Source organism: Echiichthys vipera (assembly GCF_963691815.1).
Source record: "Echiichthys vipera genome assembly, chromosome: 19".
Classification (NCBI taxonomy): Eukaryota; Metazoa; Chordata; class Actinopteri; order Perciformes; family Trachinidae; genus Echiichthys; species Echiichthys vipera.
In genome coordinates, this window is record NC_139844.1 from 20,719,339 (window position 1) to 20,746,314 (window position 26,976).

Here is a 26,976-nt window from a genome sequence, read left to right on the forward strand (position 1 = left end):
ATGGTGCCTGTAATATGCCTGGACACATTACATTAGCTACAGTGTTACACAAAGAAATGCACATTATAATTGTCACTTATATTTCATGTATATAATTCAATGCCATATTTAGTTCGCTTGTGTTCATGTTTATATTTATGTAGGCACTGTCAAATCAAGTCAAATTCCTTGCAATGAAAATTGCCTGGCAATAAACCTGATTCTGATTCTGACATGCGTGTAACCTGCTCATAAAGTTTATTCTGTATCTCTGGAGATGTTGCCAGACAGACAGAAAGACGGCCGTATCTGTAGGGAGAATGACGGCTCATCTGTCCATTAGATTATAATGGATTCTTATCAGACACAGCCATCTTGGCCAGAGCCAAACAAACACTTAGTGCCTATTTTCAATCTCCGCATCACGGTTTCCTGTTAATGGATTATTGAAAAAGAACAGAAACGCTCAACATGGTATTTCTGTAAATATGTTTTACAGGCAAAATGTGAACTGAAGATAAGTGGATATTTCTTTAGAGGATACACAAAGAAATACGACTAATGGAAACGTCTTTATTTCAACACAAAACATGACATGTACTTTAACAAAATACAACACATTTAGATGATGGCATCAAATAAGAATGACATCTAAGACATTTTTTAAAAGGAAGACACAAAGGGTCACTATACCTGCCTTGGAAAAGCACAATAAAACCCTCTGCATAGTATTAACATCATGTACTGTATCTATGCTAGATCATGATTGTCTGTGGAAAAGCAATATCAAATACAAACGGCACAATTAAAATAAAAAAACAACACAAATGCAGATTGTGATATGATGTGAAGGCTGGCACACTGTGTGTACTTTAAGGTTTTATTCTGTTTAGTTTTGAGCTTCTTCTTAGTTGCTCTTATTCACGATCATTAGATTAGTACCATCAAAGTTTGAGTTTCAGTACAAAAACGTAAAAAAAAAAAAAAGATGCAGCTGAAGATTTTACGTCAAACCAATTTAACACATCAATACAAATCCAGAAAATCCAGAATATATTCTCGTTGGAGGCTAACGTAACCGAATAAAAAAAACAAACCTGTAATAAATTCTTATAAAACCTGTGCCATCTTCCACACTACACTGCTTCTTTCTATGATTCACCTCACTGCCTGTTCAAAATAGCCATGAATCGAGGTTTGATAAAACACACATCGCCCTGGTTCATTTACAGCAGTGGTTCCCAAACTGTGAGGTGTGGTGGAGCCCACTGGTACCGAGGTATCGCATACGCCATCCAAACAAAAGGTGAAGAAACCCTTTTCACAGCAGATGTCCAACACAGGTGTAGCTAATAACAGTAATTGACTGTTCACTAAACAACAACTGTCAACGATCCGGTCCCCATTTAGCAACCGTTACTTTTACTAGGCGTGGCTAACCTGTCCAGTTTTAGATTGTGTTCACATGGAGGCTACATGGCCATGGGGGATTTGTAAGGCCAATCGTAGCCAAACAGATTTAACTATCTTTTTAAAAACATACACAAAAGTCAATTGTGTGTTAATCTGCTCTAGCATAAACCGCAAACGTTTATAGGGAAGGTTTTCGTTGCCACCGTACTCTGCGGGGGAATTGTTGGGTCTATGTAAATCATAAATAAGTCATAGAGTGTGGTCTTTACCTACTCTGTAAAGTGTCCTGAGATAACTGTTGTTATGATTTGGCACTATAAATAAAATTGAATTGGATTGAATTGAAACGTTAGCATGCTCGGCTAACTAGCCTACTACGTGTAATAACCCAACACACTGAGTTAGCGTTATTAGCTAGCTACGGTTGGGGTCATCCCTATGATGGACCCTTTTCCCCAAAAGGCTCCTATGTTCCCCGGTCACATAAGCTCTACTCATTGTAAACTGCACATCAGCTGTGCCAGAATAAAAAAACTCGATCTAGCAACAATGACCAAGAGGGGTGAGGCTTAGTGAAAAGTCAGTTGTAGCTACTAGTTCATCTTGTGCTTTTCAACCTATGACGGTTCAAAGTGTCTGCTGTGAAAAAGGTCTGTGGATCAGGAATCATTAGGTAACAACAAAGAAACAAGAGTAGATGACTCTGACGCTACAAAGGCTAACAAGACTGAGGTTAGCAATACCAACTGTAAGGAGTAGGTTAAAACCATAGGTTAAAAAAATGTTAAGAAGACCTGACAGGGAAGAAAAGAATAAGCTGTTTAGGCTGATCAAAAGTCAGTCAAAACTTCTAGAAAATGCAGTTTGTTACTTCAATATATTTCCGCTCCTTTTGTTACCAGTTGATATAAAATGCAATCAAGAGGGGCCAGTATATAACAGTTTTAAAATGTTTGGGAACCACTGGTTTACAGTAACAATGATCTCCTTTACAGGAACATTGGACCATTACAACAATAAATAAATAATAACATTCTATATAAAGAAATGTTATTTTTTTTGTAAAGTGTCAAATTGAGCACCATGGTATCCTAGTAACTGCAGGGATACAAAAAACAGACGCGGATTAGAACTGTCACCATGCTCCGACAAGAATGATAGTCCAGGCCGTTTTATCGCCCCGTTTCCTCTTGGCGCAGAATATAAATTTCACCAAGCTTGACAAAAACCTGTGAAAGATGGCATAGCTAACACTGAGTCTGTCCAGATATGAAAAAGGAATGTCACTGTAACGTCTAAACACAGGAGAGGAGTGGAGCTGGGAGGAGACATTTAAACAAACATTAGTCAAACCCGCTGTAGAGAGAGCGTGTGAAACGGTTTTAGCAAGAAAGTCTGCAACAATGTCTTCCAAATCATACTGAAATTAAATCAAATCGGGAAAACATCTGTGGTTAGTTTAAAGTATTTCACCTACACATGTACGACACAGTACTGGCCATTATCAATCTTGCTTTGGCTTCTTGCCGTCTGCTGAGTGGTGAGGTAGAGAAACGACTGAATGGCAGACCTGCTGTCGGCTGACTCCCGGTTGAGAGTCGCTCGGCTACATGAGGGGTCAAAGATCACCGGGCCTCACACAGGAAACTGCCCTGAGCCTGCTAATGCACTGGAGTGTGTGTGTGTGTGTGTGTGTGTGTGTGTGTGTGGTGTGTGTGTGTGTGTGTGTGTGTGTGTGTGTGTGTGTGTGTGTGTGTGTGTGTGTGTGTGTGTGTGTGTGTGTGTGTGTGTGTGCATGTGTGAAACAGCGTATCCGTGTGTTTGATTCTATCTGAGACAAAGTATTTGCTAATGTTCGGGTGTGTTAAACAGTTAATGTATAGATACAAATATATATATATATTGTGTGCACGTGTGTGTTGTCCATGGAAGTTATGCTTCTTCGTAGGCTGAGGCCTTGTCTTTTAACAGGTCCAGACACACGTGACAGCTCCAGCTCCCTGTGGAGAGAGAGACGATAGGAAGAGAGGCTGAAACATTTGTCCTCCTTGCTCTTTTCCATATATAGCCTTTCTCAAACGTACACTACATGACATGATATCAACACGCTGATGTATAATAAAAGCCGCTGTACCTTCTGGAGGCTTGGTCATTGGAGGCTTCAGGCAGTACATGTGGTATCCTCTGTCGCAGTCGTCACAGAACAGCAGCTGGTCCTACATTGGCAGCACACAGTCAACATCTTAAACATCTAAAATCTACAAAATATGTACAGGGGCCAGACAAAATTAAATTTACCCTGCCTGGAAAAGGACGTAAATGATGAGGTAAGTAAATCAGAGTCACTGCAATAGAGACACTGCTATAAAAGTGGCTCCCATTATGTTGCAGCATTTACTGTATTATCTATAAAAGAGGTCTGGTAAGTAGTGCTGGGAGATTTCAACATATCATGACACAACACATAGAGCTTCAACCTTTAAATGCCTTAAATAATACACCTTTGTTGCAAGGTTTGCTATGGTGAGTATCACTTTAGAAGGTCCCATATTGTAAAATGTAGGATTTCCATGTCTATTTTATTATAAAGCAGTCTGGACTTCTGTACGGTTATGATGTCACAACTATACAACTATTATATAATGTCAATAGGTAGAAAGTGCTTTTTGGGAGCTTAAAGGGACAGGCACTATAACGGAGCATTTCAGACAGAAGGTGATTACAGGTGTATTCAGATTATTATCAATTATCTTTTCTATTCAGTATGAACTGCATTTGTATGAAATTTTGCTCAGTAAATAAACATATGTGGCTACCTCATGGATTTACGATCATTTACATCTTTTATCCAAAACAGAAAAAAAATGTATTTGTCACTATTCTAAAACATATCTTGAGCCAGTCACTGGTATGGTATGAAGAAAAGAAAATCACATCAAGGTTGACTTATCACATATCTGCTCGGCTTGTATGTATGGCCGTTGACAAGCTGAATGCTGCCGACTGTGGAAAGGTCATGACATTCAAAGAAAAGCAAGTCGAATTTGGTGCGCTTCAAAGCAAATTTAAAGGAAATCGAGCCACAGAGGATGACAGAAGACTTCCCTCTCCTACAGTATACATACATCGTTCTCTGAAGTGCCACAGAGGCTGCAAGACTTGCACTCTATGCACTGCCACTGGTACGTCCTGACTGCCTGCATCATGTTATCAGTGAACTGCAGACATGTGGGGTGACCTGCAGAGGGACGGTGAGAAGAAATGAGGAAACAGTGAGGAAAGAAGGAAGGAAGGGGTGACAGAGTGGATTGCCAGAAGAGTTAACAAAGCAAATCAGTGGTGTTCTTTTATGCAATAGCTGAGAGACATGTGGCAGGAGGTTTAAATCGGAGCTGACAGCAGACAAAGCCTGACAAATATGTGAAACACATTTAAATAATCCTTAAAAAGATGATTTACATGATCTGCAGCTGTGTCTGATTGTCCGAGGGTCTGCTTCAGACGGTGTTAATTAACAAGAATAAATACACAGTACTTCCACTATGGTGAGATTTTGTAAATGAAAAAGGGTCATCTGATGTTGAATAAACCCCAACCCAAAACAAACCAAAAAAAAGAAATTGAAAAACCATTTAAAAAACATAATTTCCCCCTTCGAAAGAAGATTACTGTGTTGTTAAAAGAGTGTTAACTGTGTAATTGCACCCACAGTGCTAACAGTCCACACAGCTGCATGAAATGTAGCCTCCAAAAGCAACCTAGCCACAAAAGACATGTGATTATAAGTCTGGAAAACAAAACACAAGCGGTGCGTGTGTACAGGGAAACACAACCGAGCAGTATTTTTACGACCCTGTATTAAAAGTTTTAGGTCTTTAATAGCTTCCCCACAACTTCACGTTGTTGTCGGCCTCTCATGCACACAGTTATTATCTCTGTCACCCTGGTATCGATGGGGTATCAATGAGCCATGAGCGAACCATAATCAAGAATGAACTGATTTCAGATCTGGACTTGGGAAGCAGCCAGAAACACTGAAAACATCCTTCAACCTGTGATGGGTGAATAAAGACAAGCTGAGGGATCTGAGTGAAATTTTAAGCAGAAGAGTTTAAGCTGCTGCCCGCGTCCCGAATCCAACTGAGGAATTACAGTCAGGCAGAAATTAGCTGAAGCAGTTTAAAAGATGGCATATCCGCTTAAATGGATCCCACTTAGCAGCGGGCAGTAGAAAAGGCATTTCTACTCAGCGTCAACTGATGAAAGACGAGCTGTCGTCTGTAAAGACAGAGAGGAGCAATGGAGTGCCGATTGGCTCTTACTTCTCAGCCAACTTGACTCAAAAGTCCACGTTCATCCCTCCTCTTGCCACATTAGCGGCCAATCATGTAACCTATTCCTTTTTTTCTTTACAGTCCAGAATAAATTAGGATGTAGCCAAGAAGTTTAGTCTACGACCTAGATTATCTTACGCAAGCAAAGTCAAGTTGAGGACAATTGGTTCATGAAAAATGAAAGATGTCTTAACGAGTTGAGCCGTAAAATCCATCAGAGCAAGGTTAAAACAATTTTTTGAAAATGCCAATTTATCCATCAGAGGCAGCATTTCCAAGAAAAGGTGGATTTAAATGTCTTTTGAGGGACTATATGTCCTACATCTTTGAAAAGTAAAAAAATAAATTGAGTACTCGTCCAGTCTTCCAGGGTTCAAATGAAATCATTTAAACAGATTTGATTCTATTGTCACAAGATCCAGGAAGCCAGGAAGTCCCGTCATCAGCTGTCTGCCACAGCATCATCACTGTCTGAAAACAAGATGTCTTCCAGCTCGGCATCCTCAAAGCCGTGAAACGTGGAGGCCTCGCTGTCTGACACGTTGCTGTACATTTCCCCTAGAGCACTGGGCTTCCTCCCATCCTTCTTCACTCCTCTTCTTCCAGCTACCATGAAAACATCAGCGTCAGAGCAACACAGATGAGTCTACCGTAGCAAAAAAAGCATCTTGCGTGTTGAAATGAATGCTCTCTTACAGCATAAGACGCTTGAGATGATTCGAGAAATGTCTTGCTGAGATATCCAGCAGAGGCGGCTTTGGCTAGTGTTGAGGGAAAAAAGGGGGGAAAAAGAAACAAAAACGCAGCCAAATGTCCCATAAGGTAATGCATGAAAACTGAAAACAAACGAGTGCACGTCGTCTAAAGGCAAAAGTCCATACTGATGGGCGAGGCTGACATGGAGAAGCATGCGGGGTGGAAGCAAGCAGCGGAGCCGCAGGATCAATGTTATTTTTCTGAGAAACTCTGCAAAGAGTTCCTGCAGTTGGCTCTCACGTCTCATGGTCTCAGGCTCATTGACAACCCATTGAAAAGACACTGTGGCAACATGAAAGCTCAAGTCACTGCACGCCATAAATGTATAATCAGATCTACATCATCAGGAAGACACAGGTTGGTTGGAACAAAGATTACTTGGAATAATTGGACTAAAATGAACTATGTGAACATTAACGTAAAGGTTCTAATAATAGTATACTTTATTGATGTGGATCCAAAAGATATAACGTAAAGAAATTATAATTTATTATATTATTATTAGTCTAAATAGATATCTATTTCATCCTTCCTGATCGCCAGAGGCAGTGCTTAATACTGGACAGAAGATATTCAGTGTGAAGCACTGCCTGAAGCGGCCATCCAGGATTCATAGAACCATAGTTACATTCGTAACTTTTGTTTTAAACTGCACAACGTTTGTGGCCATTGGGGAAGCAACATTTTAGTCCATGTAACAAAAATAGACATCGCAAGGAAGCGAGGGAAAGACGTGAACAAGAGATTGTGGATAAAAAGGAAGTAAAGGGAAACAAAAATGAGATGTGTAGTAGAAACAAATTATATGAGACTAGCAAACAACTCATTTGAGGTTTGAGGTTTAGGGAAATACGCTTGTTTGTTTTTCTGCTGAAAGTGAGATGAGAAGAATCGATACCACTCCCATGTTCAAGTTTAAGAAGCATCCAGAAGCTCCAGGATGCGTGTAATGATTGTCTGCGCATATTGCTTCGAAAACCCAGGTGGTGTAGTGCAAGTGAATGTTGTTGTTGTTGTTTTTTTTAAATGGACCTTGAGTCTCTTCAATAAAGGTGAGGATGGTGATGATGTACGCTAAATATGAAGCCACAGCCACGTTAGCTTAGCTTGGCTTAGCATAAAGACTGGAAGCAGGGTGAAACAGCTAGCCTGGCTCTGTCCAGAGTTAGCAATGTCCGTCTACCAGCTCCTGTCTAAAACAATGAACTAAAATTAAATACATTTAACATGTTTTATTTTGTTTCACAAGAATGGAAAACCCCATGGTGACAACAATACTCCAGAACGTTACTTCACCTGTAAAACTACAACTTTTTTAAACAAACAACATACCACATGCTACTTAGTTAGCTATAGAGGTGTAGTTAGAATCAGAAATACTTTAAAAATCCGAGGGGGAAATTATTAGACTTGTTTTTTTTCCCATTTAGGCGAACTTTGTTACCTTTGGACAGACTAGCTGCTAGTTTCCAGTCTTTATGCTAAGCTAAGCTAAGCTAAGCTAAGCTAACAGTCTCCTGGCTCTAGCTTCATATTTAGCGTCCAGACACAGGAGCGGTATTGATCTTCTCGAGAGGAACGCAAGTAAATCTCAGCAGAAAAGTGAATAAATATATTTCCCTGAAAGTCAAATTAATATTAAGAGTAGTTTTCTTGCTATGATATCAAAATCATTCAACTACCACTAAATTCTTTGGCAGAAAAACTACTTGTGGTCTACATAAATGCAAACGCCAACAAAGAACCCGAGGCTTAGATGGAAACCCTTCGTGTTGTGGGGATTGGGGACTCACCGGAGCGTCCACAGTCAGAGCAGGACACCAGCTCCTCGGCCTGGCCCGTCTTCCTGTTGGAGCCTTGGTCCCCAAGGCAGAAGTCACAGTAGTCGTTGGGGATGATGCTGCCATCTGGACCCTTCTGAGCTGTCGGTAGGAACACATGTAAGGAGAAGGACGCATGAGATGACATCCATTTTCTCATTCATTATAATGATTTTTCATAACTATCATGCTTATGAGTATTTCAACGTTGTGTTTAATTAAACGCTAGGCAGCAGCTTACGTTTGTGGTTGTCTGCGTTATATGGAGGGGATAGGGACATCTCTGTGTCCTTCTCCTCCTCGCCCTCCTCCTCTGCCAGGTGAGTGTGGGTGTAGTGATAGCTCAGGCCGGGCCGGTTCTTGTAGCGCTTTCCACATACTACAGATAAAACGTCAAAGGTGCATTAGAAACACATAAAGCTTTGTGTGCAACATACTGTACTGTGGACTGCTCAAAATCATCAGTCAACCCTGCCTTAATTGAAATATAAAAGATTTATATTTGCACCAACTTTAACTTAATGGTCTGCACTCTGCTTTACAGTCATTTTATTTAAATAAAAATTAAAAACAGGAAAGAAATCTAATATAAAATCTGGCATTCAACTGGAATGAAAATGCACATTGTGAAGTATTTCACAAGGACGTTTATTGAAACATACTTACAGTATCTCAGAATCAGAATCAGAAATACTTTAATAATCCCAGGGGGAAATTGTTACAGTTACAAGAGATGCATCAAAGGTCACCTACAGCTGTTTCCAAAAACAGATTATTACGAGCAACTCAACACAAGGTTTACAGACAGGTTTTTAATCCTGCTGTTGCTGTACTGCGAAGGCATGGAAGTCACATATCTAACATGTAAAAAAAGGACTGGTTTAGAAGCATTATATGTGCTACTAATATGAAAACTAGAATCGATGGTGTAATATTGCAGTAGCTCTTGGGGTCAATGAGAGCTTAATGAGCACATTAGAGCTGTAGCCATCATAGAAGTTTCTTAGTATAATGTATTTTTCTGCTGCTTTCCTTGCTACACCCAATTCCGCAGCAATTTCTGTTACAAATTTGCATATTTTACCACAAAGCTGCAAAGCTTCACCGTCTCCCTGTAGATTCACTGCCAATCCAATCCCACAGTGAAACCCTGATCCATTTCACCCAAAGTAAACACTTCTACAATGGCTACGTCTGCGGATCATATCACAGCTAGTGCGGCCTTTACGAAACATGCATCCCTGAGTGCGTCATTAGTGGAGCTGAAGCATCATTTGGTGCATGCCTTGCAAACGAGCAAGAATTAAGGCACTCGGAGTAGCGTTAGTGTCATGCAATGCTTGCACTGAATTCAGCAACCTGCGCTAGCATAAAGCATTTAAAGCGTTAGCTATCACCAAAGGGTTTAGCATTCAGGCAGCCAGTCCCACACCAGGCCAATCATAAAAGACAGTTCATGGGAGCCCCTAGAAAGACAAGATGGTGACAGGTTCAGATACCTTCTTCAGCCTTTTTTGAGTTATGCTTTTGTTTGTATCTATCTGGAACAGAGAAGACACAAAGGCAAACAATAAAGGAAAGACAGCACAAGACATAAATGAAGATGAGGTTCATCTGTTTCGAGGCTCAGTCAGCGTGGCTATCTCTATCCATATCCGCATGGCAATCCATTCCTGGTTTCTGTCCAAGTACGCAAGTGGCATGCTAGTCAGGTCTGGATTTACAGCAAACTCTGTCTTCATGCTGCAGAGGACAGCTTTTAGGACAGAAGGAGAGAGGGCTATCATTGAAAGATGAGTGAAAATGACAAGTCTTCTGGATCTGTCTCTAGCCCCTTTAAACCATGCACTGCGTAACCTGAAATAATCGAGACATTACCTGGCAGGGCTGTATGTGAGAACGCAAATGTCCCATTCAGTGGGTCCGGCCCTCAAACTGAGTTTTCCCTCCCAGCTCCCATGTAGAAAGACCATTCAATCTTAGAACGAGCCCATATGTGACTAGAGGCGCTTACTCTCCGGCGTATTCACTGAGATTCAATGGGAGTGTTGATGACATTTATATTGGTAATTTATATCAAACATACCCATGACGATAAAAACAATGTGATTTACACAAAGACGGCAATGAAAATGTCTAACCAGAGAGATGATGGGATTCAGGAGCTTCTGTCAGTAAGGACCGGTGCTGAAAGCATCACACAAATTCAAAGAACGCGAAGAGGCTTGGTTGTTTCGCGACCAAATTAACATCCGGTTCAGTCCGCGCGGCGTAATCATCATGACCTCCCTCCTGTCGCTCTACCAGACGCCACCCCTCTCCATAAAGGAATTGGTAATAGAGCAAATCTAGGGTGAAGAGAGTTTCTCCACTTCCCTGAGATTTTGGAACCACTGCGATTCTGAATTTAGTTGGACAAACGTGTAGAGCAAAATCTAATGACACTGATCACGTGATGGCACTAGATGTGCAAAGGATCAAGCTTTCTTGTCCACTTACTGTCACAGACGTATGGTTTGTCCTGGTCTTCGATGTTAACGGGTTCTGTCCTCCGGCGACTGGATCCTCTGTTCTGAAAGGAAACACAACACACGTCTGACGTTTAAAGCTCTATTGTACCAATGTTTCAACACAAATAAAAGTTGTGATATTTCAGATTTGATTTTTTTGTAATTAAACATTTTCTGATTCTTTTAACTTGACATTAATTAACATATTTCAAAAACAATGTTTATTGTCATCGTTTAGTATGAAACACAAACCTTACAGGGGAGATATTACACTCCTGTTCAAAAAAGACATTCCTTTTCTCATGCTGTCTGACTGACTATACATTTATCTGTCTGAAACACTCAGTTTTAGCGCCTGTCTCTTTAAAACCCTCCACCCAAAAAAACCCCCAGCATTTCTGGATCTTCTGCATCTGCAAACTGAGTACACGTCATTAAACCTGAGGTATTACTGTAACGGCACTGTAGCAGCACTTTCTACCTATATATAGTATAGTTGTGTCATCACAACCTTACAGAAGTCCTGACACAGTTTCTGAATACAAGCTGTGTGCATTTCTCTGTGCATTGAGAATTTTGACACTTTCACAGTATACTGTATATAAAGCACCTGGACCTGGGTGGAAATCTTGCTTCTTACAATATGGGACCTTTAAGATGTGACTCATGTCTAACATCATCCTAAAAAACTTGTGCTGTAGAAATAAGAGTCACTTTTTCATTTAATAGATTTTGAATTGATGAACTGTAACTTTCTCTCACACACACACACACAAACTCACGCGCACACACACACACACACACACACACACACACACACACACACACACACACACACACACACACACACACACACGCAGGCACACACACACATATATGTGTGCGCCTGTGTATACGCTGTGTCTCTGTCTGCAACACTCACTTTGCCTCTGTTTCTGTTCTTCCTCTTTGGAGTATCCGTGTCAAAGTCTTCCTCATCATTGAGACCGTCCCCGTTTTCCTCCGCCTCAAGAACTCTCTACGGAGCAGAAACACACACGTGCAGGCAGTGGGAGCGTCAGGCACAAGTAAAAATAGGTTTTAAGAGGTTAGAGAGGAGTAAAACAAGGAGATATGTGATGCGATTCTTAACAATAACAATTCCACTGTACATAATGCATGTACATAATAAAATACCTGTATTTCCAGCAATGTCTCCTCTTCCTTACAGATGTTGTTTTTTTTCTCCAGCAGACTATCCCCCCTGAGGAGGGCCTCCAAGGCTGTGGCCTCCCCCGGGGGCCCCTCGCGCTTTGGGGCCAGCTCAGCTTCTGAGTAGAAAGAAAAAGTATTTGCGATGGCAGGTGTGTGTGTGAGCCAATGTCCTCCTTAATGGTGCAAATTCATTCTTTATCATCCTCACAGACACTTTTTTTTTGCTCAAAGTTTGCTGCCCGTATTGAACGCGCAAGTTCAATTTCCTCTGCCGCCACTTGACTAACCAGCTGTGTGCCAATTGACAGAGCAGAGAAAATGTATCAGTATCAATGAGGATATTGTGTAAGTGTTTCCTCTGTACAGGGAATAAAGGGAGCTTTAGTAACTGTGGCACCAGGTTCACAGAAAGAGAAAAGGAAAAATGAAGCAAAGCCATGAAACACTCTTCATAGGCCTGAAGTGAATTGATATACTTTATCTTTCTTCCTCTCCCTCTTTTCATCTTTTCATTTCCGTGGAGATGAACAGCGTTGACTCTCTGTCCGCGTCTTTGATCTATAACGTCGAGTTGAGAACAGAATGAAAGTAGGGATGTGATAAGAAAGGCAGGGGAGGGTGCAGGGCCACTGAAGCTGCGTGCTGTTCTTATTGAATACAGAGCTGCTGTACCTCTGGGATTCCCCTCTTTTCCCTCCTCCTTTCATTTCTTTGTGTCCATTTGTATGGGTTGACTTGCTGGCACTGACAAGACATTTCCTCCCTCCCCATCACGGTCCCTAAAGCCGGGGTGCAGCTATACGTTCTGTTCTGCTCTGCCAGCGAAAAGCAATGAAACGTCCTGCACCCCCAACCCCGTACGAACACACATCCATAGGCGCTTGCACGTGTCATATTGATCCGGATGCTCTGCTGACCTTAAAGAGGCACTCCACCGATTTTACCCATGAAGGTCAGTTTACTCATCAGGAGGAGTACGAGCCTCTGAGAACAGTTGTGTCTGTGGCTCAGGATGAAACCCTGATGATGTCATGGTGATGTCATTGGGGACTTTCTTAACAGAGGACCTGCGCGAGAGTTTGGCAGTTTGGTTGTCACTGTCTTGTTTTTTAGGGAGAGAACTAGTAAAGCCACTGTTGTTTCGATGGCGCTGTGCTAAGCTAAACGTCAAAGAGGGAAATTTTGCGGATCTTCAACCGGCTGACGTGCATCACCCAGTGGACCTTTAGCGGCCGGTGAGCAAGGAGCCATTCATCCGCATGTGCTGCCTGCACATTACAGTGAAATTCCAATGTTAAATCCTCCCAGGGACATGACAAAATCATTTCAGATGGAGGTCCTTGAAGCGAGAATTGAATGTGGGTCATTGACCTAAGGTTTAATTTAGGGGTCCTTGACAAGAAAAAGGTTGAAAACCACTGCCTTAAAACATACACTGCTTTATTGTCTACTCTAAATGGGACCATAATTTACAAAATGGACATCATGTCATATTGAAGAAGACTTCCAACTTGCAATTAAAACCTTAAACTCATTAGGAAAATGTTTACTAAGGGAATTAATCAAGTGAGAAGTAGGTTCATTTTCTCATTGACTTCTATACAACCTTCTTTTTTGCCAGTCGCCCCCTGATGGACATAAGGAAGAATGCAGGTTTAAGGCACTTCAGCATTTGCTTTACTTTTCAGGCCCAGAAGCCACATCCATCTCTTTTATACAGTCTCTGGCTTGGAGATGTGGGGTTTGAAAGAAGTGGACATTGGGAACACAGGGAGTTCTAATGAAAGATGCTTTTGCGTTGCATTATGTGGATCCAGAATGTTTAAAGCATTAATTTGCTGGAGTGACACAGGAATGTAAACTGGCCAATGCCATCGCACCCCTCACATCAAAAGTAGGAACAAGAGGCATGAACTACAAAAAAACATGAGAAAAAATACTATAAAAGAGGTGAATGTAAACTGCACATTCATGGTTTTGTTTACATCTTAAAACAAATGTTGTATGCATCTATTTTTTGTAACCCTTATCAGATTAAACAGGGAGTTTATACTGAGGGGAAGCAAAATGGCTGCTGAGGCACGGCCACTGACAGGGTGAGCTACGACACGATGAAGAAGCAGAGGATCTACTGTACAAAACAAGGAACCTAATTCTGGTTTCACTATTTCAAAGTAACCTTGTGACAGAATCTCTGTGTACAGAGAGACAAACCTCTCTGCTCAGGAAGCATTAAATAAACATAAAGTCTGGAAGAGGAGCACTCGCATTCCTCTGTCATGTTAGGATAGATATCTGGGCCAAACTGCAGAAATGGATCTCTGAAAAACAAAACAGGAGACATCTACTCTTTCGCCCTACAAACGCAATTTTCTTTCCTTTTTACGAGCTTTAGTTGGTAGCTTGCTTGCTCTGGGGAGTGTCTCTTCTTTTTTTTGGACTACTTATACTTCGGCTTAAAGCTGGATCGTTATTGGTGGAGTGTTATATTGCGCTTGGAAGACAGCGAGGGGGAAACAATAGTGTGGCAAAGCCGAGAAAACAAGGACTCGGCTTTATTTCTCCCCCTTATCAGGTTCCTGGTTCATTCCTTTGCTACAATCCCCTTTAACACGCACACACACACACACACACACATACACACACACACACACACACACACACACACACGCACGCACCCACACAAGCATGAAAAAAAAGCAAACACTTCCACCTCATAAGACTCACTTACATTCTAATGCCTCATGGACAAATGATTATAGAGGCCCAGTCAGGGTGCTTCTGTGCTGCAACAGAGAGTCATGTGTGTGTGTGTGTGTGTGTGTGTGTGTGTGTGTGTGTGTGTGTGTGTGTGCGTGTACTGCCAGAGAACAGTGAGAGGAGGCATTGATTCAGGGGAGAGAATGAACCTGGAGACCTGGCGAGAGAGACAGGCTAACCAGAGCCAGATGGTCAGATAGTGAACATTAACGCCACTGAGCACGCCTAAAGCTCTGTACAGCTATACAAGAGCACAGAGGACACACACACACACACACACACACACACACACACACAAACACACACACACACACACACACTATGTGCTTTTAGGTGATGGTAGCGTGTATACAAAAAGGAGTGGCCGCACCGGTGAAAGCGGCATTCATTGCATTACTGTCGGTCAATACTGCTGCGGCTATGGCATTCACTGCTGCATGCATGTCATTGTGCGTGCATGTGCATGTGCGTGTGTGTGTGTGTGCTTGTTGTTGGTATTACCTAGTCGAAGCTCACACAGGCGGAGCTGGGGATCCAGGGGAGGGTGGAGCCGCCTCTTCTTTCTCCAGCAACGAGCAGGGTAGGTATACATCTGTCCTGCTCCCTGGCCTGGACACACACACACACACGCACACACACACACACACACACACACACACACACACACACACACACACACACACACATACATACGCACACATGCAGAGACACCGGCACACAGGAAGAATTTTAACAACCATTGGCAGGACTACAATTTTAACAAAACTTGCATTGAGACCCCTTCTCTCTCACACACACACACACACACACACACACACACACACACACACACACACACACACACACAGAAATACACAGTGGGCTGGTCTTGTTTTCCTGACACTTAATATGTCTCAATTTCAGTGCTCGAGCTAATGGTCTACATATTCCTTCCTGCTCTTATGAATTCCAGAAACAGTTTGTCACACAAAAAACCTAAAATTTTGTGTCCTTTATCAGCGTTGACCCAGAATACATGCATAAAATGTGAGTTAGGGCTGCCACAAAGTATAGGGTGTGGCCTGAAGGGCTTTGCATACAAGATGGGGAACAGGCTATTTGTGTCCAGTTCTCTGTAAAGAGCAGAATGTTCCCTTTGGTTGTGCAGGCGACCCAGATGTGCACTCTGACTGCATGTCTCAGGATAAATCAGCGTGTGTAAGCATGTGATACACAAAAGAGGGGTTGACCTTTTTTTTTTTTATTGGGGGAGGCGATCATATCATCTGAATTAAATCCTTTCTGTCCATCCTTCCATATTGATGCATTTCTGCTCTTTGCTGAGAGTTAGATGAGAAGATTGATACCAGTCAGTCAGGATTTTTGGCATGAAAATACATCAATTAGACCATCGAGATAGTTTTTCGTTGATCAACCATGTTTGGAGAAATCCCAGGGAGACGCTTACAACGTAGTTAGCAAACCTGGAGTTTATTAAAAGAAATCCTCCTTGAACTGAACTCCAGTGCATTCGGTAATCGACTTGTATGGGCTACCTGTCAACAGGTGTCCTTCTGGTGAAGCACAGACTTGTACAACAGTCATTTTTAATAAACTCTGGGTTCTCTAACTACGTTATTGGTGCTTCGTTTTATGTGCAGGGACTCTTATCATGCTACTGCTGAGGTTTGGTGATATTTTGAGCAGTACTAGTGTTTAAATGATGCCGCTTTAGTCTACTCAGTGTTAGCCCTCCCCAGCTGTTAGCTTCTCCCCGGGATTTCTCCATACATGGTTGATCAACGAAAAAAACTGTCTTGATGGCTTATTTGATGTATTTTCTTGCTGAAAAAGACCATGGGGTCCGTTTTCAGCGGACTTGAAATATACATGGGGAAACAGTTAGCCTAGCTCCGTCCAAAATCTGCTTACCAGCAGCTCTACAGCTCATTGACTAACACATAAGGTTTCGCAGTAACTTCATGGCGTCTACATTGGCTGACTGGCAACAGTCTCCAAGAGTGAAAAAAATTACAAACATATTCTCCAAAATGCCAAACTATTCCTTCAATAAAAATGGGAATGGTATCAGGAGATGCGTGAATTTGTTCAGTGGATCAGATGATGTTTCCCACCTGGCTGACGGTGGCACTTTTCCATCCAGATGTAGCAGTTGTTCTGCGCCACACCAGTTTGCGAGTCCAGGAAGGGCATGCGCACGCTGCGTTCGGCACAGAGGCGGGCATTGTAGCTGCGACAGTGTTCGATAGCCTCCTTATAGAACTGGTCACCGAGTCTGAACACAGAGAGACAAGCAGAGAATGTGGCAGGTGAAGAGACAAGAAGAATCATTTACGTTAACTGCCCCAGTCATTTAACATTTTGCTCAAGTTACCCGCAAGAAACAAATAGTCGTATGTATGCAATTGATCTGAGCTATTCGCAGCATGCTGCTTTGATTTCGGGTATCTGTGCGCTGAGTCATCCCCGCTCTTGAAGCCCTATCAGCTAAATGATGACATGTTTTTGGATGGTTAATTGCAATAATATGTGCCGGTGGCTGATGATTTGGTCTCCAATCAAGCATAAGCGGGCCCATGCAGTCCTGGTTAACTTTGGCTTAATATAACAGAGACTTCTCCCCGCATGTTGACTCAGTTTGTTGTGCAAAGGAACATCTTTACACAATAAGGTCTGTGAGGGGGGCACGGTTTCAGGAAATGATGATGATAAACCATAACTATAGAAGAAATATTTCATACTGTCGAATTGATGAATCAGCGAGAGTGTCGGATCGATGTCCACACAACAGATGGGCAACACACACACGCACGCACAGGCACATGCACAGGCACACACACACACTCTATCACACTATCGATCCACAAGAAGGCATAAATCAGGATGTGAGCCATAGATAATCTCCACAGTCTCAAGCTTCATTTTTGCAGCTACAATCATTAGAAACAGACATTTCGCCCACATAGAATATCCACCTTGGGTAGGTTACTCTTTATCACAGATAAAGCTGAAATCCAAAGAGGAAGATGGAGAAAAGATAATTCTAATGGGGTCTGATCCTTAGCCAGCAGAGGCACACAAGACCCAGCTCCAAAACGAGTAGACTAAACAACACAACCATCTTTGGGAACAGTTTAGCGTTTAGTTTATTAGATGAGACAGCCATAGTAGTGAGTAAAATTTGTTTTCAGTATCTATTTTGTGTGATCTCTAGACGTAATCCTCATTTATGTTAAATGTGAATTAAAGGTCCCAAATAATGAATGGTCAGCGTTTCCGGTTGTTCTGCATATGTGCTCTCGTTATCCCAACCGGGAAAATGACTGTAACGGCACTGTAGAGGCACTTTCTACCTTTAAATAGTAGCCTATAGATGTGTAAAGATGTGCTTTATATGCTAGTTAGCTGTCATAACTACAGCATGCACAGTTTCTGAATACGGGCTGTGTGTGTTTCTCTGTGGAGCGTTTTAATATTTGCACAGTATTTATCTTGCACCTCCACCTGCTTTATAATCAATGTGGAGCCTTCAAAAGAAGAATATCACTGCCAATAGTATCTATTGCTGCTGGGTATGTACCCAAAGCAGCAGGATCTTGTCTGTCTCTCTGTGCGTACATGTCTATCTGCCTGCCTGTCAACCTGTCTGTGTGGCTGGCAGAGCACAGATATGTAAAGAATTCCAAGCTGGACAAAGACCAGCACTCTGGTCACACTGAATCTCACAAAGATGTGCAGTGTCTGGAGGTGGAGGGAGCGGAGGGTGGACGGAGGCGGAAGAGGATGGGGGAGGGAGGGAGAAGGGCGAGAGGGTGGAGTGAGCAGCAGCAGAGAGTTAACGGGGTAATGCATGTGTGGGGGAGAAAGGGGGAGAACTCAAAGGAGGGAACAGGTACAAAGATGATGCTTGATTTGTGGTTGAAAAGAGAAAACGAAAATAATTATGACACGCAGAGCAGAAAAATGATATCTTCTTTGAGGGAGAAAACCAATTTAACATGGTCAAAAGTGAAATCACTCTTTAAAGGTCCCATGTTGTAAAAAGTCAGATTTCCATGTATATATTTTTTTATTATAAAGCAGGCTGAGGTGCTATATAAGTACTGTTAAAGTATCTAAACGCTCAATCCACAGAGAAATGCACACAGCCCGTATTCAGAAACTGTGCCTTTAAACGAGCCGTCAGGACTTCTGTACTGTTGTGATGTCACAACTATACTACACATGGGTAGAAAGTGCAACTACAGTGCTGTTACGGTCATTCACCTGCTGCAATGATGGGCAGAGACACAGAGAGCACAGATGCAGAAGACGCGGAAACGCTGACAAATCACAGCGGACTGGGCTTTGGGTCTTAAAGAGACAGGCGCTAAAACGGAGCGTTTCAGACAGAGGGTGAATACAGGTACGATCAGACAGACAGTATGAGAAAAATAATGTGCTTTTCAACATTAAATGTTCTAAAAAGAAACTCTAAATACAAGTATGAAGCATAATATAGGACCTTTATTGTAAAGAAATCATTCAATTGACGCGAAAGACATAATAGGATAGTACAGCAACCTTGGTCATGGCATAGCACTATCCGTAGGTAACCAGTGGAGATTCCAGGAAGTCACTGCTACCAAGCTAACAAATAGTCCAGCATGTAACCTCCCCCATAAAAAACAAATTAAATTGTTGCAGCGCTGCAAACACGCAAAAAAAGTCAAACCTCTATCGTGGCTCTGTGTACACCTTCAGTGCCACAGTGTAAGCTAGGCTGTGTATAAGATCTGGCCTTTAGCACATGTGGTAGCCTGTATGCTGACTGAGGTTTGCATCGGGATACCTACAGAAATGAGGATGGCAGCTGCTGGTGATTTTGGCCACACATGTTTTTACAGTATGACGAACCAGCAGTTGCAGCGATCCAGTCAAATCCAAACCTCCAGAAGTGACTTCCTTTCACATAACTCACACTCCCAGAGGTGTTATCTCTGCTTTCAGTATTTGGTGCTGGAACTGAAGTGTGTGTGTGTAGTGTGTGTGTGTGTGTGTGTGTGTGTGTGTGTGTGTGTGTGTGTGTGTGTGTGTGTGTGTGTGTGTGTGTTTGTGTGTATGTGTGTGGACCTACAGGCATCGTGTCTTCCCCAGGTTTCTTCCCCTCTCTTCCTTTCTGTGTCATCCCATATTGCTTTTATATTTCTGTCCCAATTCCAGCAACAAAGCGTCTACGTTAACCCCCGGGGCTGCTTCATAAACTCTTACATAAGCGAGCGTTCGTGCCTGCTTGTTGGACTGCCTGTGAATTTGTCTGAGAGGTGTGTTCATGTGTTGAGCTAAGTGAGAGTAAAGATGCGTGTGTGTGTGTGTGTGTGTAGGTGTCTCTATATGCCTCCAAGGCCATCTCTCTGTGGGCTGTTTGTCCCGATACATCCTCCCCCGACCCTCGAATCAGATTCAACCATCACAGATTGTACTGTGCTCCAGTTTGTACCCATTAGTGGACTGTATGGCTGATCCTAGTGATGCAGCTTATGTAAGTGGAGTTTTGCATGTTGGGGAACACATTCCTCTTGGTCAACAGCTTCCTGGATACTGATGGAATCTGCAGTTGCCGTGTGTGTGTGTGTGTGTGTGTGTGTGTGTGTGTGTGTGTGTGTGTGTGTGTGTGTGTGTGTGTGTGGCACTGTGATTGTCTCAATTGCTCCCATACTAGCACAGAGGAGCTTTGTGTGTGACGGTCGGTCTTTTCAATGTTTCTAGGTGAAAGCTCACAGAGGTAGGGCTTATGGACATTATACATATTCAGGCTTACACTTAATCCGTAGTTCTATTAATCAGACTTTCTGTTGGGAGGTCTGCTGTCATTCCTCTCCATCAATCTCATTCTCATCCACCACACATTTCTGTCTGTTACGTATCGCTCACAGCACGGTCTCTTCCTCCTTGCTAAATAGAATAATTAATCACTGAAGCTCATCAGTGGCGTAATAAATCACTGTCGCACTTCTCTCCACACTAAAATCCACTCCATTTTCCTTCCTGTTTCGACAACTTAAAAAAAAAAGTGACACATCTTAGTTTACGACGTCATACCTCATTTGAGGGTTGAGACGTTTAATCGATTATTCAATTTTTTAATCATCAAAACTGAACTGCAACAATTCTGATGTCTAATGAAGCATTTAAAGCATTTTTTAAAGGTAAACAATGCCAAACATTCCCTGGTTCCAGCTTCTCAACTGTGGGGGTTTCAATGTTTTCTCTATCATATATGAGAGGAAATTAAATATGCTGGGGTTTTAGACTGTTGGTCGGATTAAACAAGCAATCATAATGGACATTTTCACTATTTTTGGACATTTTATAAACTAAATAATTATTAAACTACTTGAGAAAATGAAAGATAAATGATAAATACTCCGATGCAGATCGGTGGATGATGAAAACAAGTGTTGTTTTGGTTTTTCCTTTATCTGGGTTAAAGCCTTGAGGCATGAGGTGTTTTGTCAGTCCTCTTCACTTTACTTCAATCACACATTTGTCAATCATTTTAATGAGCTCTGAGTTCACGGCTAAAGGTGAAGCATCCTTGAGACAACCAGAGACACGATTGTACATTTAAAAACGTGTTCTATTTATGTGTTGTTCATATAATGAGAGTGAGAATTGAATGCGCTAAGACTTTAAAGGAGTTTATCTCGTAAAATGAAAGGAACATTAAAAGTGAAACACTCACATCCGCCTCCGGTGATGTGCAAACGACCAGGTAATTTATTCACCACAAAGTGAAACCCCTCATTAATGTGTGTGTGTGTGTGTGTGTGTGTTTGTGTGTGTGTGTGTGTGTGTGTGTGTGTGTGTGTGTGTGTGTGCGTGCGTGTGTGTGTGTGTGCAGTAGAGATGCTGGAATATTGCTCTGTCTCTGTAATTATTAGCAGTTAATGTGACATTTTAAGGAGATGCTATAATTCATATCTTCAGTTGAAACGTTGGTCGTGTGCTTCAATATGTACAGACATTGTGAGTGAACACAGATCATCTCAATGTTATTCAGAATTAGAATCAGAAATACTTTAATAATCCCAGGGGAAAATGATTGAAGTAACATCGTTGTAGAGGGCAGAACTTCACAGAAGTTAGGGTGGTGAAACAGTTATTGTATCTTATATCATTCAGTTTACAGCATAGATTTTATTGTTCACTTTACTACTTTACAAACGCAGGTTTCAGATAAATGCTATTTCATTTGGAACATTACGGTTGAAAGCTCGTGTAAAAAGCCAGTAAATCGTGCTATAATTAATTACGTTTGATTCACTTCAGTTAATTCAGTCTTATTGTAGACACAGTCGCTGGAGAAGAACTATGTTGTATTTAGTGGCAACTACACAATTGTTCAAGTTGAACATTATTAACTGTAGTTTTTGTTATACTACTATTTTTTTGCTAATGTTATTGCACTGTGTTGTCTCAGTAAATCACATTTCAAGGTTCATCTAAATTTCATTCAACAACACAAGGTAGCACAACCAAATGCAAGTTCCTCTATGCTACACACAAATTAGGTTTTTTATGGTGGAGTACGGATATAGAAAGCCGTTGACAACGTGTTGTTAACGTGTTATCTACGTGTTGTCAACGTGTTAGAGTTCACGTGTATTTCAACTGGTTGTCCTCCCATGTACGGAGGATGAGTTGAGAAGCCTGACAGAGGACAGAAGCTGCTCTGTGGTCTGATGGTACATCAGTGGAAGTCTGCAGAGTGAACAGGCTGTGGCTGGGTGATATGACCCAAAATGATCTGTCCCGATATATAGGTCATTTTCACAATAATAGCATGTTGTCTGTTTATTCAATAAATAGTCTATATGAAATAACCACAGGGTGAACTTATGTTGTACTACTGTCTGAATTAAATACTTGACTAATAGTACTGAGTATTTTCTCATTTTGTGAGTTTAGTGCAATAATAAACATACTGTCTATGTTGACATCATGCACACAAATAGTGGGATGTAAAAAATAAAACCACCCTTTTCAAATGGTATTCCCTCTAAATATTTCACATGTTTTTTTGAGATGATTTTCTGAGAAGCATGTGCTTGTTTTATTAGAAGAAGAAGAAGAAGAAGAAGAAGAGAAGAAGAAGAAGAAGAAGAAGAATTACTTTATTTATCCCGCAATGGGGAAATTGTATTTATTATTAATCATGTTACACACACAGGCCCGAAATACACACACATGCACAGACAGGACCTATACATGCAATTAAGGAGAATTGTGTCAATTTAGATGACACAATTGTGTATCCGGATATCTCGGTATATGGTTTCATCAGGATGCGATTCCACTGAAAGATGATAAGTTATCATGTTCATTTATCGCCCAGCCCATCACTGAAGACATCACTGATGCTTGGTAGCAATCAGGACTTTTGTGTCAAAGTTTAAAGGACTCGGCAGAAGTCCTTTTAAATATATTTTGAAAACTACTGCCTGTATCTTTGAACAATATCCCACTGATGAGCTGTTATAATAGCCTGTATGATTTAACAGGCATGTTTCTCAGCATTAACTGTTTAAATATTGTGCATGACCTCATTCAACTCACAGATCCTGAGCTAATGAGAAACTGTATAAGCCACTGACTCTACAATACAAACCTCTTCAACACATCTTTCTCACAAAGCCTGCGGATCTACCCTGAACGTACACATCGTGTCTCAAAGGAAACATTGGAGGGAGCGATGTGGGTTCACCGCAAATTAGGCACAATTAGTGAAGGGAGAGGAATAGGTAAGAGGCCCCGAAAGGAAGTGCGGGGCAGGGCAACAGAATGTGGGCACTGACTGATAGGCGTCTTTGTGGCACTTGGAGTAAAGCGGAGAGAGAAGGGGAAACGAAGAGGAGGAGCCAAGGAGGAAGAGTGGGAGGGAAGAGGAGGGGTCTGGATATGTCCCGGGGCACACGTGTTCCCTTTCAAACCCTGTCACACTCATTTTCTCTCAAATGCGCGGATGTGTGTACGCACGGGCGCACTCACACACACACACACACACACACACACGCACGCTTGTCCATGCGCAAACAGACACACAAAGGGAATGAAAGGGAAAGGTGCAGAGTGTATTAGGAGGGGAGGGGGGGGGGGTTGTTGCAAAGGGGAAACCCTGATTCAGATGCTGTTTCAGATGCTGCTTTCTGTGTAGGGAGAATAACATATATACCTCATCGCTGCACTCTCCTTTTAGGAATCTCACGTACAAAACACACATAAAGAGAGAAACATGTGCAGAAAAGGGAAAAAAAAAAGGATTGATCCCTGCATGGAGCTTTCTATAAAAAAAAATTGTTCCTGGACATTTAATTCCCCATGCCTGGAAACCATTCCCGGACATTCCCATTCCCCGGGCTTGGAGAGACAAAGGCCAGAGTTCGGCCCTGTGCTGAGGGTGTAGCATAAATGTATGCAGTAAATGCAGCCAGACAGCCCCCCCCCCCCAAAAAAAAAGAAAACCCCTCCATCACTCACTCACGCTCCTTCTCACGCAAATTGGGGGAGGGGCGGGCAGCTACACAACTGCCCGCACATACAACGAGCACATCATGAAAACACAACCCCACACAAGATGCCCCCATGCCCCCCTCCCACACACACACACACACACACACACACACTCACTCACAACCATCTCCTTTACATGTCTCTAAATCTCAGCCCACGTCTTTTCAGTCATTATGCACACAATGCAAAAGCACCTTCCACCTCATCTCTCTTGCTCATTTCAAATCCAAACCTAATGGTTAAAAAAAAAGAAGGGAAAAGGACACACGACCTGCACAGAAACACATTTGTGCATACCAATTACATCACTCATTTGAATGCTTCAGCTCTTCATCGAGTCTCATTCAACACGGCCATGCAGGTTATATAAATATGCACGGCTAAAACATGTATGAATGAGTTCCAGAGAGCCAGACCTATTTACTGCGAGCTGCTGACGGTTGTAAGTCATCTTTCAGAGAGTCTAAATGTATTATCGCAGCCTTATCGACTGCACAAATCTCCTCTTTAATTCAGCGAGGCGATTGGCTATTACTGACCCGCAGTGTCAGTCTCGTATGAAGAGAGATAAGAGAAAGAATACCCTGATTCCCAGAGGCCCTGACAGCCCCACGTTTGCTACAACATGGGAATATGCGCTACGGTTAACCAACCACATGCTGAGGACAGCTGACAAGCCGGCCCATTTGTTTCAAACAGATAGTGGACTCAAACATGTGCTGCCTGAACACTACTCCACAACATTACTTCCCATGGTAATAACTCACATGTCCCTTGATATTAGCTTGAATGCAGGTTTCTCTGGTGTTATGGCATTGACTTATGCTTGTATGTCTGTTTTGTTAGGTTGCCTTCGACCTACACATACACACATTGTTTTCCCTTTTTGCAGATACTGGATAAGGTGGGGGGTTCTGTCTGAGAGAGTCCTGCCATATATGAAGGGCAGATGGGATCCCCTTCCTCCATCCTGTCTTGTCCGTCTTTAAATGAACCTCTCCCTCTATCAACAGATGGACCCAGGAGAATATGAGGGTGCTTCCTAATCTGTCGCTCTAAATGCACAACTGCGGATACAAGCAAAACACCCATATATCTACATTATCTACATACTAATCTGTTTGAGTGGAATACAGCGGCTTAAAGTGCTGGGGTGGATCATTGTTTGGTGGTTTCGACAAAGAGCTCTACAAAACAAGAGCATCATCTGCGCTTACAGAAATGTGTCATGCTCCTTATTCCTTCCCTCTGAATGTGAGTACATGACATGTTAGTAAAGCACATTAAGGGTTCTGTGTGAAAAAAAAGGGTGTTCAGGATGACGACAGTTGAAATGATTTCTTTACACTTCCACGGTATTATGAAATGACCTAAAGTGAGAGCAAAGATATGGTGCCACACTTATCAGAACCATCAGAAACACTGATATTGCCTCTTGCACAGGAAGATTATGTGATAACTGTCTGAAAACTCTCTGTACTTTCCACATGCCCAGTGGTAAACATCTGCTGTCAGCCAGGATGTTAGGGGTGCAGGGCAGACATGAGAGGGGGACCTAACTGATGGCTATAAAACGAACAAATATGAGCCCATTTTTGCATTTTATCAAATAATGCTTGCTGCTCCTTTTTTGCAAATCAGAAATTGTACACGCACCGTATTACAGTTTTAAAATCTAACTTCAGGGGGAAGCTGCACGCCCCGTAAACCAGTATAACACTGCAGCGTTCTTCTACACGCCTGAAAGGAGGTCAATACTGTATAATAACATATTATAATCCGCCATCCATTGTTTACATGCATTGGACATTCGCGGAGAAAGCCCCGAGACGCGCAGTGAGCGAGAGTCGCCCTCTCAATGTGCGCTTTGTGACATTAATTGCATGAAATTATCTATGCAAATCCAGCCCGTCTAGCACTGACAAAGAAGCACTGCATGCAAACTTGTGTCAACCGTGTTCATAAAGCAGAACAGTGGACCGAGGCAACTTTCGAAGTGAAACCAAACTGCACGAGAGAGGTTGGCACGCGGGTGTTTTGCGCACGAGTGCACGCTTTTGCACTAGTATTGCGAAATACAGCGAGTAGGCAGCGGTACCTGCAGATAACGTTAACACACGGCGTCTGTCCAAGTACATGGCGAGGGTCCATTTTTTGTGGTTCTCATTTGAGCGCGCGTTCAGCCCCCGTATCAATGCATGCAATCACACTGTGCACTCGTTTTAGTGATACATTTTAAATTGTACTTACGATTTCAGAGGATTATGAATGACAGTCGCCATTTTCCTGCAAGACTGTAACGTAATATTCCAAATCTCCGTGTAGTTTGGGACCCTTATGAAAAAAACACACACAACAGCCAATGCGGTCCTGGGCACTGTGCGCGCTACCAATACAACACCAGCATCAAGACATTAGGCGTGGCCTCAGAGAAATCTGTCAACATCAGTGTCCCAGACGGTCCACAGAGTAGTAATAATGCCATTGAATAAAATGATTGTGTTCATTTTAGTGAAAACGTCACAATTGGACTTAATTATATAAAACATAATGAGCTCTGTCAGGGTGTCCTTTAGAGTTTTGCGTTGGTTACAGACAACAATCCAATATGTTTTTGAATCATCATGATTGTCCAGGGTTAAAAGGAAATGCAGAAAA

General features: G+C 42.2%; 1 protein-coding gene across 1 annotated transcript; it reads right to left on the reverse strand.

Annotated features, from left to right (window-relative positions):
• Positions 1-710: 710 nt before the first annotated feature.
• Positions 711-26,615, reverse strand: dpf3 (double PHD fingers 3). The gene is made up of 12 exons (XM_083934086.1): positions 26,569-26,615; positions 16,881-17,041; positions 15,268-15,375; positions 11,989-12,122; positions 11,735-11,830; positions 10,802-10,874; positions 9,802-9,843; positions 8,544-8,681; positions 8,276-8,404; positions 4,518-4,630; positions 3,527-3,608; positions 711-3,392 (listed from the first exon to the last, which is right to left on the reverse strand). Exons 1-12 carry the CDS (start codon positions 26,598-26,600, stop codon positions 3,325-3,327), a joined length of 1,176 nt encoding a protein of 391 aa, XP_083790212.1. The 5' UTR covers positions 26,601-26,615; the 3' UTR covers positions 711-3,324.
• Between the last annotated feature and the right edge of the window lie 361 nt (positions 26,616-26,976).